The 15,311-nt window shown below is 44.0% G+C and overlaps 1 protein-coding gene across 8 annotated transcripts in view; it reads left to right on the forward strand.

Moving 5' to 3' along the window:
* LOC147025784 (potassium voltage-gated channel subfamily KQT member 4-like) overlaps positions 1-15,311 on the forward strand; it is an 86,136-nt gene that overhangs the window by 1,472 nt on the left and 69,353 nt on the right. For all 8 annotated transcript variants that reach the window (XM_085880577.1, XM_085880573.1, XM_085880578.1 and 5 more), the window contains exon 2: positions 387-624. In XM_085880577.1, coding sequence (XP_085736703.1) covers positions 387-624 — 238 coding nt within the window. The remainder of the gene's footprint in view (positions 1-386; positions 625-15,311) is intronic.

Here is a 15,311-nt window from a genome sequence, read left to right on the forward strand (position 1 = left end):
GGATTGTGGGGATAGTGTGGAACAGGTGGGAGGGATTGTGGGGATTGTGGGGATAGTGTGGAACAGGTGGGAGGGATTGTGGGGATAGTGTGGAACAGGTGGGAGGGATTGTGGGGATAGTGTGGAACATGTGGGAGGGATTGTTGGGATTGTGGGGATAGTGTAGAACAGGTGGGAGGGATTGTGGGGATAGTGTGGAACAGGTGGGGAGCCCAGTGAAGTGAGATTGACAAGTGGCTGCAGCAAAGTTGGAAGAACAAGTGTTGGGAAAGTTTGCCTGTCGGGGAATCCCGACCCGCGCTCTGTGGGGATTATGATTTGACCAACACTGGAAAGGCCTGAAGGTCACTCAGCCTTGTGATGCCTGTTCCCGCTCGCTCTGTTAGACATGTCTGAGGATCCCGCGGAAAAGGACATCGAGAAGGTGCACAATGGCGTGCGATTGTCGGGAGAGTACGACGAGGTCCAGATAAAGGTTCCTCTCCACCGTCCGAGTACGCTACTGCTGGAGCCCGCGTCCCGGAGAGCCGCAAGAAGAAGCGCAAACTACCGACGTGTACAGAACCTACTCTACAACGTGCTGGAACGACCACGGGAATGGGCTTTCATGTACCACGTGTTTGTGTGAGTACTCTACCCTACTCTACCCTAACCTACCCTACCCGACTCTACACTACCTTACCCGACTCTACTCTACCCTACTCTACTCTACCCTACTCTACCCTAACCTACCCTACCCGACTCTCCTCTACTCTACTCTACCCTACTCTACCCTACTCTACCCTATCCTACCCTACCCTATCCTACCCTATCCTACCCGACCCTACCCTACTCTACCCTACTCTACCCTATCCTACCCTATCCTACCCTACTCTACCCTACTCTACCCTACCTTCCCTACCCTACCCACCCTACCCTACCCTACCCACCCTACTTGACTCTACCCTACCCTACTCTTCCCTACCCTACCCGACTCTACCCTACCATACCCTACCCACCCTACTTGACTCTACCCTACCTGACTCTACCCTACCCTACCCTACCCGACTCTACCCTACCCCACCCTACTCTACTCTACCCTACTCTACTCGACTCTACCCTACTCGACTCTACCCTACCCTACCCCACCCTACTCGACTCTACCCTACCCTACCCCACCCTACTCGACTCTACCCTACCCTACCCCACCCTACTCGACTCTACTCTACCCTACCCTACTCTACTCTACTCTACCCTACCCTACTCTACTCTACCCTACCCTACTCTACTCTACCCTAACCTACCCTACTCGACTCTACCCTACCCTACTCTCCCCTACCCCACACTACCCTACCCTACGCTCCCCTACCCCCTACAGTGTGTCTGGGTCCACAGAACATATTGCACCACAAGGTTGTGTTGCCTTCTGTGTTTGTTTTATTTTCTTCGTGTGCACGTGACTGCAGTGGTTTATTTGTTTAGAGTGCCGGCGATAGCTCGCCAACTTTTCACGAAGAGCACCGTGTGATCATTAACGTCCACCAACTCGTGTTGGCACGTGAGGACGTCCGGCTTAACGTCCGTTTCAGGGACGGCACACATGATGATGAATCGAGCTGCCTGTGAAACACCAGGACGACTGTTTGTAGCTGGGTCGGGATTCAAACCCAGTCTCGATATTTCAGAGGTGAGTGTGAGTGTGTGAGTGTGAGTGTGTGTGTGTGTGTACCCCTCGGACCGAGGCCACCCAGCGAGCCATTTTGGTTCTTCTTGTGTCGGTCTTTGATCCAAAGTATTCTTAACTTCATTTTGTTCCGTGCAGTTTGTTGTTTTATCAAAAGAGAGTGTGAAGAGTTTGTAAAGACTCAAGAAGATTTCGCAGCAAGTGGTGCAAACCAACCTCTCGATTTGAACCTTGGACAAGAAGTGTGTTGTATTGCACAGCATAAGATGATGCAAGACCCATCACATCCACCTGTTTATAGAGCTGAGTGTTCAGGAGGGATTAACGGGGGTAGAAAAGATCATGGTTTTGGGTTGGGGACGATGTGAGATGGTGGTAAACAGATGTTTTGAAGACCTGGAGGGAAGAATGAAATTGAAGAGAATATGGATGTTGGTTCCACAGGTGGGGGGAAAAAGATGAATGAGTTGCTGTGAGCAGTGATTATGGATTTTGGGAGTTCACCAGAAAGGGGTTCATGGCGGACTGTGTGAGCGATGCAGAAACCAGTGGGGGACAAAGTGTGCAAAGAGCAGAGGGTGCAAGACCACAAAGGAGGCGATGAAAGACAGAAAGCCCACCTACCTGTCTGCAATGTGAAAGTGATAGACCCAGAGAGGACAGAGAGGCCACTCAGATTCCATTGGTTTTTGAAGGCCTTGGTATCCATGGCGTCAACTTGAGAAAGATGTGAGGCGGGGAGCCAGCCCAGAGGGGAGAGCAGTACTCAATCAAGCTGCAGATGAAAGCTTTGTAAGTGGATAGGAGTTCACGACAGAGGATGCCAAGTCGGCGGCTGGCTTTGGAGGCCAACTTTGAAATGTGGTTTGCCCAAGAAAGATCATGGCTGATGGTGTGACGCAAGAGTGTGAAAAACTGAATTTCCTCAAGAGGATTGTTAAGAAAGTAGATGGGAGGGTTTTCCAGATGGTCCTTACAGAGACAGAGACAGACACAGTGAGATTTGTCAGGATTGAAAGGCACATTCCAAGTATTTCTCCAGCTTGTGATGTTTGTTTCAAGGTATGAAGAGAGTGAAGAGGCTGCAGACTGTCTGCCTGAAGGATGAGGAATCTCACGGCAGAGGGTGAAGTCATCATCAAATAGATAAAGGGGATTTTCCGTAATCAGCAAATGGATAAAGGGGATTTTCCATAATCAGCAAATAGATAAAGGGGATTTTCCATAATCAGCAAATAGATAAAGGGGATTTTCCGTAATCAGCAAATAGATCAAGGGGATTTTCCGTAATCAGCAAATAGATAAAGGGGATTTTCCAGAATCAGCAAATAGATAAAGGGGATTTTCCACAATCAGCAAATAGATAAAGGGGATTTTCCAGAATCAGCAGATAAAGGGGATTTTCCAGAGTCAGAGACATTGTTGATTAAGAATAGGATTAGGACTGGGCCCACAACATTGCCTTGGGACTGAGAACAACTTAATAATTGCCTCTGTCACCGAAGGTTGACGGACGTTATGTTATCACCCTTGCTTGTCTGTCTGTCTGTCTGTTTGTCTGTCGGTGAGCAGGATATCTCAAAAGGTTATGGACGGATTTGGACGAAACTTGGTGGACAGGTTGGGGCTGTGACCAGGCGGAATTGATTCGATTTTGGTTAAGATTCAGATACGAGAATTAATGATTATTATTATTTTTTTTTATAAGTGTTTCTTCACCATTGAGAGTTGGGGTCATCAACGATACATGGCATGACATCTCAAGTTGGGGACGAGTCATGACAAAACTTGGTGGATGAGTTGGATAGGTGACACGAACCAGCCGATTAGATTTTGGTTCAGGTCCGGATCCAGATCCGGCCTATCGGTGGGATACAAGATGTAACCTGTTCAGCCTGGTATCTGTCCTTGCTCCACTGATAGCCATTCTAGTTCACACAAGTTTCTAGTAAATGCAGCATTATTGAGTTTATACTTGTATTTATTATTTTTCACAATTCTCACTCGGATGAGCTGTGTACTCAATAATTACACACCCCAAACGAAAGGGAGAAAGTTTGTTTTCATAGTTGAAGAAACGTTTTCCATACTCGGAAGGTGGTGTTCAGTAATCGAATTCTCAGGCGTTATGAGCTTTGTAATGTTTTCAACCGATCACAAAATGTGATGAATGATGTTCAAGTGCTTGGGGTCCAATCGTATGTGGAACCAGTGTGACGTCACTGTAGTATATGGGGCAAAGTAGATTGTGGAAGTTTGTTCCGTCCGCCATCCAGGGTGGAAGGAAGTTGTGTTTTCACCCCTTTCTGTCTTTGTGGACGGATACAGATGAAATTTTGTGGACAGGTTTGGTGTGTGTGACAAGGAAGAATTGATTCAATTTTGGTGAAGATCCGGATCCAGATCCGATAATTATTTTAAGTGATTCTTCACCATTGAGAGATTGGTCCAAAAACGATATATTTATTGGGTCTGATATGTTCTATTGGATCAGGCATTGTGCGGCGGAGGTATGCGCTCTACCGAGTGCCCTTCGAGTTTAAGTTGCATTTGTTTAACGATACATTTGTGCCTATAAGGGTATAAGGTGATGAAACATCATTAATGATTCGACGACATAATTCCACTTTTTCAATATTTTTATACGAATAACAATACGGGTCAGAGATTTATGTTCACAGGTGCTGAAGCAATTTGCCCAGTACTCCCAACTCCTCCAAACTAAACCCGTTTGGGACACTGGATACGGGATCCATCGCATTGTTCTCCCTCAGTGATGCTTGATCAGTCACAACACCAGAAGGGCAAAAAAAAATAAAGCCTGGATGTTCCAACGAGACACGTGGCGTGTCCAAAACAGCCGAGTTGAGCTGAATATTCCACATGTGGTGTAAATTATATGGATCTCCAGAATGTTTAAATTTTCCTTCACCAAGGTTTTTCTACGATTCTCGAGTGAAGACGTAACACAAATTTATATCAAAGACCGGTCTCAAAATTTTGTCAATGATGTCAAGGCTTGCATATAGCTGAGTAACCTGCCCGGATGAAGCCTGGTGTTTGCTTCGTGGTTTTAGGTTGGCTGGCTTGGGATCTTAGGGTCGTGAGTTTGAGCCACTGTCAGCCGTTGAATCAACACCAGGTGGGGTTTACTCAGCCTGTCATCCTTCTCAGGTCAGCGAAATGAGTACCAGTGTACTGGTAATGGGGGGGCATTGCATCAGCGGCACAGCCGTGCCCACAGCCCTGTGCCGCATACGAAGGAGGACCTCCCCAGATAATGAGCTGATATTGTTGAGACAGCTCAGCATGCAAGTTTGTCCCTCAGACACTCCCTTCTTTACTTTGTCATGAGCTTGTGTTGGTAACAATAAGTAAATGCTGATTGTTTAATTTCTGAAATCCACCGTATTTCCATGTTGGTGTCTCGCGCATGACTTAATAAACCATTGCACCATGGGAATACAAACAAGCCTCGCCCAATAGGACAGGGGACGGTTTACAGCAGTGGTAGGGTTTGTTTCTGCAAGTGGTGCCCCCAGTTTTCCATGGTACCACACAGTTCCGTAGTCCCCTCTGAGTACTAAACCACTATTTAGGTTTTTCTGCAAATTTCTGAGCTGTATCTCGGATCCAGCTGGGACTTTCTGAATGAAAATTTGCATGAATAATGTAAATAGAAAGTATGCATGGTTGACATTTTTCGACCTTGACCTAATCCCTAAGGTCATGACCTAATTACAGACATTTTAATATTTCTCTCCAAAACTTGATTAAGGCTTGCCCGATCAGAACTAAATTGCCCTCTCCGGAGCAGGGCGCATTTACATGAGGTTTACATCTTACCCCTCTGGGTTAAAGGTCAAGGTCAAATGGCAGTCTGAAAAGAAGAAAAAACGTTTATTTTTAAATATACATTTAATTTTTATTATTTTGTTGAATTGCTCAATTTTGCGAACGTGGAATCTCAAAGACCGCTCGGCCCTCCAAGATGTTCTCACATCATCATAGTCTACCTTCATTGAAGTTGTGCACCTGACAAATTGAGTCGTGTCCTTCACCTACTTTTTCAGACTATGACCTCGTTAACAAAAAAAACCACCTTTTTAATCGTAATTTGAATAATTTTCCTCTGATGTTCATGATGTTAAGTTTTATGGATAGAATGTAGATGGTGACGTATTTTCTTAATTTACACTGTATCCATAGATGTTGATGGCCAAGGTCATATGGTGGTCTGAAAATAATATGGCCATCATTGGATTGTGGGTGCCCGGTGAGGCTTACCCTTGGCGATCACTTTGTGATCGCAGATGTCGAGTTTCTTACTGTTTCTTGAAATCTAGTGCGGTTCCGGTTCACGTAATAGTCCGACAGGATGGTACAGAGGTAGCACGCCTCCATTCGAACTGTCCAATCTGGGTTAGATTCCCGACCTAATTATAAACACTCAGATTGGTGTTTTGCAGGCAGGGCGTTGCATCACAATGTGTGTGCCTTCGCTTGGATGGATGTTAAGCCGGGTATCTCGTTTTATAGCACTAGTTGGTGGATGTTAAAGATTCAACGGTGTCATCAGTGAAGACCAGACAAGACATGGTGAGTTATCGCTGGCACCCAGAATTGATTGCAAAATCCTGCCAAATCGCCTTTCAGTCAAACGTCAGGCTTAGTCAATTAGGGAAAGATTTGGGCTGAAAACATTCCCTGGCCGATCACACAAGATAGTAGTAGTAGTAGTAGTAGTAGTAGTAGTAGTAGTAGTAGTAGTAGTAGTAGTAGTAGTAGTAGTATGGCTCTGAAGAGTAAGGCCCGAAACGTCGACTTCTCTTCTCTCCACATTGGATAAGGTGTTTTATAGTTTACTTCTTCGAGCTGTCGAAACTTAAACGCACACAAGACCACGATACATCTTCCTCAAGCTCAAATTCCAACCCAATCATGGACCTTCACGTCGTGAATAATTGTTGTGGGGGTATTCGTCACATTCCACGAACAATCTGAACCTTCCGAGACTTCCAAACTCTTAACTGATAAATAAATATACAAGTGTGGTTGCCTTCACTTTCTGGTCCTACAAATGAACACAGAACGGACCAGAACAAAAAGAACGTGTAATGGAAAGAGGACCAACGCACAACCAGCAGGATGGAGGGACACAACCCCCAGCACAACCCCCAATTTTGCTGTAGGTTTAGATAAATTTGAAACTTTTTACTTCCAGTAATTTTTCTTCCAAGGAAAATTTTTTCAGGGTGGGATGTTTTTTTTTCAGGGTGGGACAAACAGACAAACAGACAGACAGACAGCATTGGCCTATTATGTAAATAGATTCCTTGTTTTCTATATTATATTTGCCCTCAATTCATCGTGATTAAAACAGTTAAATTGCTCGAGTGAGGACGTCTTCTCATGCCGCCATCGACCCGTTACCATGTTCCCACTCACAGTTTCAATTTGGCCAATAACCATTCGGTCATCTCAGGTCCATACCCCACATGTGCAGGGTAAACGTATGAGAAAAGAACAGACAAACGTAACGAAAACTTTCCTGAAAAAGCTCTTCATTTGTACTTGAACTCAACTGGGTGAGTACTTCCTACTTTATCTCAAATTGCATTTTCATCTCGACCACTCAAGTAAAGAGGTGAAGAATTCCTGAAATGTTCTTCAACCCTTGACAAAAATGAATGTTTTTGCCAAAAATCAAAATGTTTGTAAAATTGAGGTTTACAGGGTGTTTCAAAAAGAGTGATGCAACTTTAAATGTTTATCGACAAAGAAGCGGAAACCTCAGCAACATGAACCAAACATTTGTTGAAAGTTTATGATATGGTATTTTCTATCACTGATTGCTATTACAGTAAGTCACTGCTGGAGTTAGTGAGAGCCCAAGGTCTGAAATTGTCATTTATACAAAATCCTTGTAATTGACGTTCTCGATGTGTGCCTCTCCGCGGTTGAGATAGGCATTGATTCTGACTCCAAAGTTCTGTCCAACTTTCCTGTCGGTCTCTTGTGGTACTGCCTGGAGATAGTCTGACACCTGCTTCAGATCATCCAGTGTGGCAGGGCAGTTGGCATAGACAGAGCCCTTGGCAGCCCTCCAGAACCCGTATTCCAGAGGGTTCAAGTCTGGGTTATGGGGTGCCCAGTCATGAGCGGTACCCAGGGCAACGAGGCGGTTTCTGAAGAGCTGCCGCAGGAAAGTGGTCGTGTCACCAGCTGTATGCGGGGGTGCACCATCCTGCATATAAACCAGGTCGTGCTGAGCTGGTTTGGGGTGACCTTTTGGGCTCGATCATTGTGAAAATTCTGGAGCACGGCCCGGTAGCGTTCACCGTTGATTGTCACCGTCCTGCTGTTGTCATTCTCAAACCAGTAAGGCCCTAGTGCTCCTCATCTGGCATTGAAGGCACAGAAGTATGTGACCTTGGGCCCTTTCAGGTACCTCGCAATGAGCCCCTCGGGCAGATCTGCCCCCCAGAAAATGTTTTGGTTGTTGATGGCACCGTTCAAGTGGAAATGGGCTTCACTGAACCAGATCAGGTTGATCCAGTGTGGGTACCGTTCCAATGCACATATGAAGTCTCCTCATGTCATTTTGACAGTTTATGCCGAATAGAGATGATTTATGGGAAAAGCTTCAGTTCCTTAGTGAGGATACACCAGATTGATGTTGGTTTGATGCCTTGCTCCCAGGAGCGCCGGCGGTGGGACTTCTTGGGACTGTTCACTGCGGAATCCCGTACAGCGTCGATGTTGCCTTGGCTCTTGGTTACTGATGTTGGCCTGCCAGTGTTGTTCTTGCTCTGGTTGTGCACTTTACCCTTGTGCTCAAAACGTTTCACAATACGTTGAATGGCACAATTTGTGGGTCCATCACATGTTCTGAGGTCCTATTCCCGGCAGAACCTGCGGCGGGTGTCTACATATGATTTAGTCTCATACCACAGAGCCACCACTTTTATCTTCTACTTCACTGTCTGTCAATGGCATAGTTGAGCTACGGAGCTCGAAATTCCAGGGAACAAATACCACGATTACAACACCAAACCCTGAAAAGGAAAATGGTATAGGTAAAAAAAAACAAAGAAATAGCAGGAAGTCAAAGTTGTATCAATCTTTTTGAAACACCCTGTATTTGTAAAATGGTTGAAAAGTTGCATTCTAATCTTTTTTTAAAGATGAACACCACCTGTTTGCCACTTCTGCAACTTGATTTGTATGAGTGAGTCATGAAAAGTTTCCATTAAATGAAGTGACCTGTTAGAAAAGCATCCTGAAAGTTGTATTTACTTCTACATTAGTCAGCCAAACAAAATGGCTCATTTGGCACAAAAACAATCATTTCAAGAGTGTGTGTGTGTGTGTGTGTGTGTGTGTGTATGTGTGTGTGTGTGTATGTATATTGTTGTGGTTTTCCCGCCGCGCTGGCATGCGAGCGACCGCTTTTAGCTAATCGCGGCCACGTGCCCACCGGACGTGGCAAACATAGTCGCAGCTTTCGGATCAACGCCAAAATCAAGCTACGGGTGTGTTTTTAATCACACCGTAGATCAGACAACTATTCTGTCCGCGCGCGACAGGGTCTGATTGCCGAATTGTCGATTTACCTAAGTATGTGCGCAGACAGAAATGCTGGGGATTTACACCTCGATGGGACCTGCTTGGAAACGAGCCGCTTAAGCAGCTCGCTCCGTTTGCGATTTGCCGAGCGGTGTATATTGCCAAGCCCCACCGGATCCGATTACTTTATCGGCTATTTAAAAGCCAGCTAATATTCCGGACGTAATAATGGCAGTCAATAGCAGGAAAGGACGCAACGAACAGGTGAACATTCAAACAGGGACATTTATTTATAACACGTATGCAATCATGCAGTTAATAAAGCAATGCAGGTAAGGGACAAAAAGAAGTACAACCGTTCTATTATTATGTACACAATCACTTAACAGTTCATTACTTGATGGACAAGGCGCCACGACATTCATACAAAGAAAAGGGCAGAACTGGACCTCGTGGGCCTTTAATAGTTAACGGAGCTGTGGAGACCGCAGGAGCTCCGAGAGGCCGTGCTGGTTACCTGCCACCTTCGTGGTGACTCGCTGGTTGACCCTCGACGTTTCGTTGACACGGCAGTTGGCGCTGCGCGACTTGCTTTGCCTTGGCCCCGCCGTGCGGCCTGGTGGTTCGGGCCTAGCCGACGTTGCCTCCGAGGAACGAACGGGCCTTTGCTCTTTCGAGAGTTGATGCTCTTTTAAGAGCCCGCCCGTTCCTCAGCATTGGCGACCTCTCTCCAGCTTTCTCCACCTTCCCGTGGTTCTGCGCGGCACGGCAGGCTGGCTGCGCTCCAAGCTCCGACTGCCCTCCACTGGACTCGAACCTTGGTGGGCTGCTGGCTTCCTCCGACTCGACTCCAGACTTCCACTCTCTGCAGCTCCCCGACAGACTGCTTGCTTGGCGTTCAGCGCGCATTTATATGGGGTCCGTGAGTGAGTTTGATCTCTCACCTCTCACCTCTCACCCCCGCTGGCTCCACCCCTTTTTCGATTCTGATCCGATCTCTTCGCGAAACGCAGAGAGAGCGGATGTGAGTGAAATCATCAACTACGCGGACGTTGCAGGAATCATCGGCTCCCGCCCCAACGAGGGAGTCTCCGCGTCTGGTGGCAGAAATGTTGTTCGTTGGGATTCGCTGTGGCTGGCGAAAAGATGGCGGCGCAATGGAGATGAAGGTGAGGCGTTGTTGTGGTTGCTTTTGTGGTGGGGATGGCGTGGCTGTTGAGATCGTGGTTGTGGTTGGTGCTGTGGTAGGGATGGCATGATTGTTGAAAGGCGGTTGTGGTTGTTGAAGTAGTGGTTGTTCCAAAATAAAGATAGCAAAAGAATAATGGCTGACTCAAAGATCACAGCCCGGTTACACGAATAAACCCCTTTAGACATCGGTGGGGAAATCTAATCTGAACACACACTTATCGACATAACTGATCTCTGGGAAGCCTGAATGGTGTTCGGTGAATTTCCACAACCGTAACTATATATATATATATATATATATATATATATATATATATATATATATATATATATATATATATATATATATAATCTCGTGGGGTATGCTTACACATTGTAAGCAATAATGAACCGTGCTTCCACATTGTCTCAGGTCATTCACCTACATTTGTTTATTTTTTTTATTTGCAGAAGCTTTCCAATCGTTCTGTGTTTTTTTTTTCCCCCGGTGTATCGGCTTCGATGTTCGTCAGCTTGCCCAATTTTAGCTTTCTACATCACCCAGGAAGGTGCCGAACATTAATATCAGTTGGTCAAGGGATAGAATGAGCTTTATATATCAGATTAAATTATTTTATAAATATTATTGTATTCATTCATATTTTGAGAAGTAGAAAAGTAGGCATTTTTTGTGAGTCAAAAAGAGTCAGAATACCTTTCCTTCTCAACAATCACAGCTCGTTGTTTAAGTATAGTGGGCCTTGCTCAGGTTTACATTCTCGCTGTATTTAAGAGCCAAAGACGGTCCTGATCAAAGGCCTTGCTTTCAACGTAGGCCGCATCGATTGTCTGCTGGTACTCACGACGCTTTTCAGCAACTAGCAGAGTACCTGCCCGATGGGCGATCTTGTTCCAAGCGTGCAACGTGTTCTTCTGACACATACCTTTATTTGGGCGGTGTATAGGCAACTGACAGCTCTGTATACACAAAAATATAAACAACTCGGGTTAGGTGCCTGAAGCAAAACCATCCCTACTCCCTAAAATTCAAAACGCCTCACTGCACTGGAAAATGTGGGGACAGGAATGCTGTATTGTAAATGGTGGATACCTGGAGGCAGTGCTACACTATACACATTTACATGGAGAATTTGTGTCCCCCCTCTCCCCATCCCCACTGCCCCTTCCCTGCAAAACAACCAGCAAAGAGAAAAACACCCTTGTACACCAATTGGGGTCATGCTGATGCTATGTAGCAAGTCTGGATGTAATTAGCCAAGAACTGTAGGAAGAGTAGAGCGACAAACAAAGGAACACACAAACACCGGTCTGTGAAATATAGTCAGGATTTGTCTTGGTGCAAATATCTGCCCGATGGTTGCTCGATTGGAAATGAAGCCAGCCTGTTCCTGTCTGCTGCCTGACACCGGTGTATTCTGGATACGATTTGACAGTATCCACGCAAGTACCATTGCTGCGACTGGTAGAAGAGTGATACCGTGTCTTTGACAGTATCTTGTGGTTATCACACCGTTATATCACTTTTCCCTTTCCAAAAATATTTCAAGAATACCCTGTCGCCACTGTTTAGGGACTTCCGTCTTCACCAGCATTCTCCTGAATAGGTGGTAAAAATGATCGACTAGCGAGTCGTTGGAACACTTTAACAGTTAAAGGGTAACCCTGCAGAAGCCAGGTGCTTTCAGGTGTTTTTCTGCTCTTGATAATTTTTACTAGCTTGACCAATTTCTGCTGTTTTGTGTGGAGCAATGCTGATCCATTTGTTTGGTACATTATTCAATTCATGTAGTGGGTTTTGTCGATTGCAGGATCGCAGTTCAGCAATGTAATCCTTCCAATGTTCTAATTGCTAAAACACTGTAGTGAGGAGGTGTCCTGAGGATGATTATACTGATCCGTTTCCTTTGAACTACATCTCTTTGGGAGTTTTTATGATGGTGTACGAGTTGCTCTCATTTCCTTGGAGCTCGCTGCTACTCTTGGTTCAGCTACTTAAGGGCTTCCAGAAAGAATTGCTCATCTCGTTGAAGAACTTGAAGAGCTGCAGCTTCGCTTTTTCAGGTAAGGGAAGTTGTGCATGTCGGCACTTTTCAAACAGTTTTCATGTGTGCTCAGTAGCTCAGTAATCCATTTGGACGGCCATCGAGTTGCAGTGGCCACGTGTTAATTCTGCGACCCGTTTGATGCTGTCACATATTCTGGACTAACCGGTATCAAAATCTTCATCTACATCAGCAAGCCCAGAGAAGAAGCGGTTGGCATGGGCGATATTAAATGAATGCCTATCTTCCTGAAAGTCTGTCCAAGTTAAACTTCTTTGTCAATGGATTTAGTTTCTCGTGAATATGGTGAAGTCACAGGGCCATAGTAGCAGCAACAACTCGACAATCAGTGTGGCTACATTCTACACTTTGGAACACTCTAATATTAGAGATGGCTGTCAAGCATCTGCTGACAATGATGTGATCAATTTTTTTTCCTCATGTGTTCAGATTCCTGAAAAATTTTCATATAATATTCTCCAACCCTGCTCTAATCACAAGAAAATGGGAAGGAAAGACTTGAATAGTGGGGTGAGGAAGTAAAAGGGAATTTTTTTTTTCAACAAAGTAACAGCAGAACAAATGGAGGACTTCGAAATGGATAACAAACAGTGGAAAGAATACAAGGGAAGGAAAGTTACAATGCTGTTTGTCGTGAGGAGGCAGAATAACAAAGATGGTTTAGAACCTTGATGATAGTTTTCAAGGCCAAAAATACTTCACTGCAGATCAGTTGCTCAAGCGTTTGCGATTGGAAAACAATATCACATCATTGCGATGAGAAAACAACATCACGTCATTGCGATTAGTAAGCAACATCACGTCATTGCGATTAGTAAACAATATCACGTCGTTGTGATGAGAAAGGAATATCACATCATTGCGATGAGAAAGGAATATCACATCATTGCGATGAGAAAGGAATATCACATCATTGCGATGAGAAAGGAATATCACACCATTGCGATGAGAAAGGAATATCACATCATTGCGATGAGAAAGGAATATCACATCATTGCGATGAGAAAACAATATCACATCATTGCGATGAGAAAACAATATCACATCATTGCGATTAGAGAACAATATCACATCATTGCGATTAGAGAACAATATCACACCATTGTGATGAGAAAGGAATATCACATCATTGCGACGAGAAAACAATATCACATCATTGCCATGAGAGAACAATATCACATCATTGCCATGAGAGAACAATATCACATCATTGCCATGAGAGAACAATATCACATCATTGCCATGAGAGAACAATATCACATCATTGCGATGAGAAAGGAATATCACATCATTGCGATGAGAAAGGAATATCACATCATTGCGATGAGAAAACAATATCACATCATTGCGATTAGTAAGCAACATCACGTCATTGTGATGAGTAAGCAATATCACATCATTGCGATTAGAGAACAATACCACATCATTGCGATGAGTAAACAATATCACATCATTGCGATGAGAAAACAATATCACATCATTGCCATTACAGAACAATATCACATCATTGTGATGAGAAAGGAATATCACATCATTGCGATGAGAAAACAATATCACATCATTGCCATTAGAGAACAATATCACATCATTGCCATTAGAGAACAATATCACATCATTGCGATTAGAGAACAATATCACGTCATTGCGATGAGAAAACAACATCACGTCATTGCGATGAGAAAACAACATCACGTCATTGCGATGAGAAAGGAATATCACATCATTGCGATGAGAAAGGAATATCACATCATTGCGATGAGAAAGGAATATCACATCATTGCGATGAGAAAACAATATCACATCATTGCGATGAGAAAGGAATATCACATCATTGCGATGAGAAAACAATATCACATCATTGCCATTAGAGAACAATATCACACCATTGTGATGAGAAAGGAATATCACATCATTGCGATGAGAAAACAATATCACATCATTGCCATGAGAGAACAATATCACATCATTGCCATTAGAGAACAATATCACATCATTGCGATTAGAGAACAATATCACATCATTGCGATGAGAAAGGAATATCACATCATTGCGATGAGAAAACAATATCACATCATTGCGATTAGTAAGCAACATCACGTCATTGTGATGAGTAAGCAATATCACATCATTGCGATTAGAGAACAATACCACATCATTGCGATGAGTAAACAATATCACATCATTGTGATGAGAAAACAATATCACATCATTGCCATTACAGAACAATATCACATCATTGTGATGAGAAAGGAATATCACATCATTGCGATGAGAAAGGAATATCACATCATTGCGACGAGAAAACAATATCACATCATTGCCATTAGAGAACAATATCACATCATTGCCATTAGAGAACAATATCACATCATTGCGATTAGAGAACAATATCACATCATTGCGATGAGAAAACAACATCACGTCATTGCGATTAGTAAGCAACATCACATCATTGCGATTAGTAAACAATATCACATCGTTGTGATGAGAAAGGAATATCACATCATTGTGATGAGAAAACAATATCACATCATTGCGATGAGAAAGGAATATCACATCGTTGTGATGAGAAAGGAATATCACATCATTGCGAAGAGAAAGGAATATCACATCATTGCGATGAGAAAACAATATCACATCATTGCGATGAGAAAGGAATATCACATCATTGTGATGAGAAAGGAATATCATATCATTGCGATGAGAAAGGAATATCACATCATTGCGATGAGAAAGGAATATCACATCATTGCGATGAGAAAGGAATATCACATCATTGCGATGAGAAAGGAATATCACATCATTGCCATTAGAGAACAATATCA

Source organism: Eptatretus burgeri, chromosome 5, assembly GCF_056783735.1.
Source record: "Eptatretus burgeri isolate ZD-2024b chromosome 5, Ebu_testis_v1, whole genome shotgun sequence".
Classification (NCBI taxonomy): Eukaryota; Metazoa; Chordata; class Myxini; order Myxiniformes; family Myxinidae; genus Eptatretus; species Eptatretus burgeri.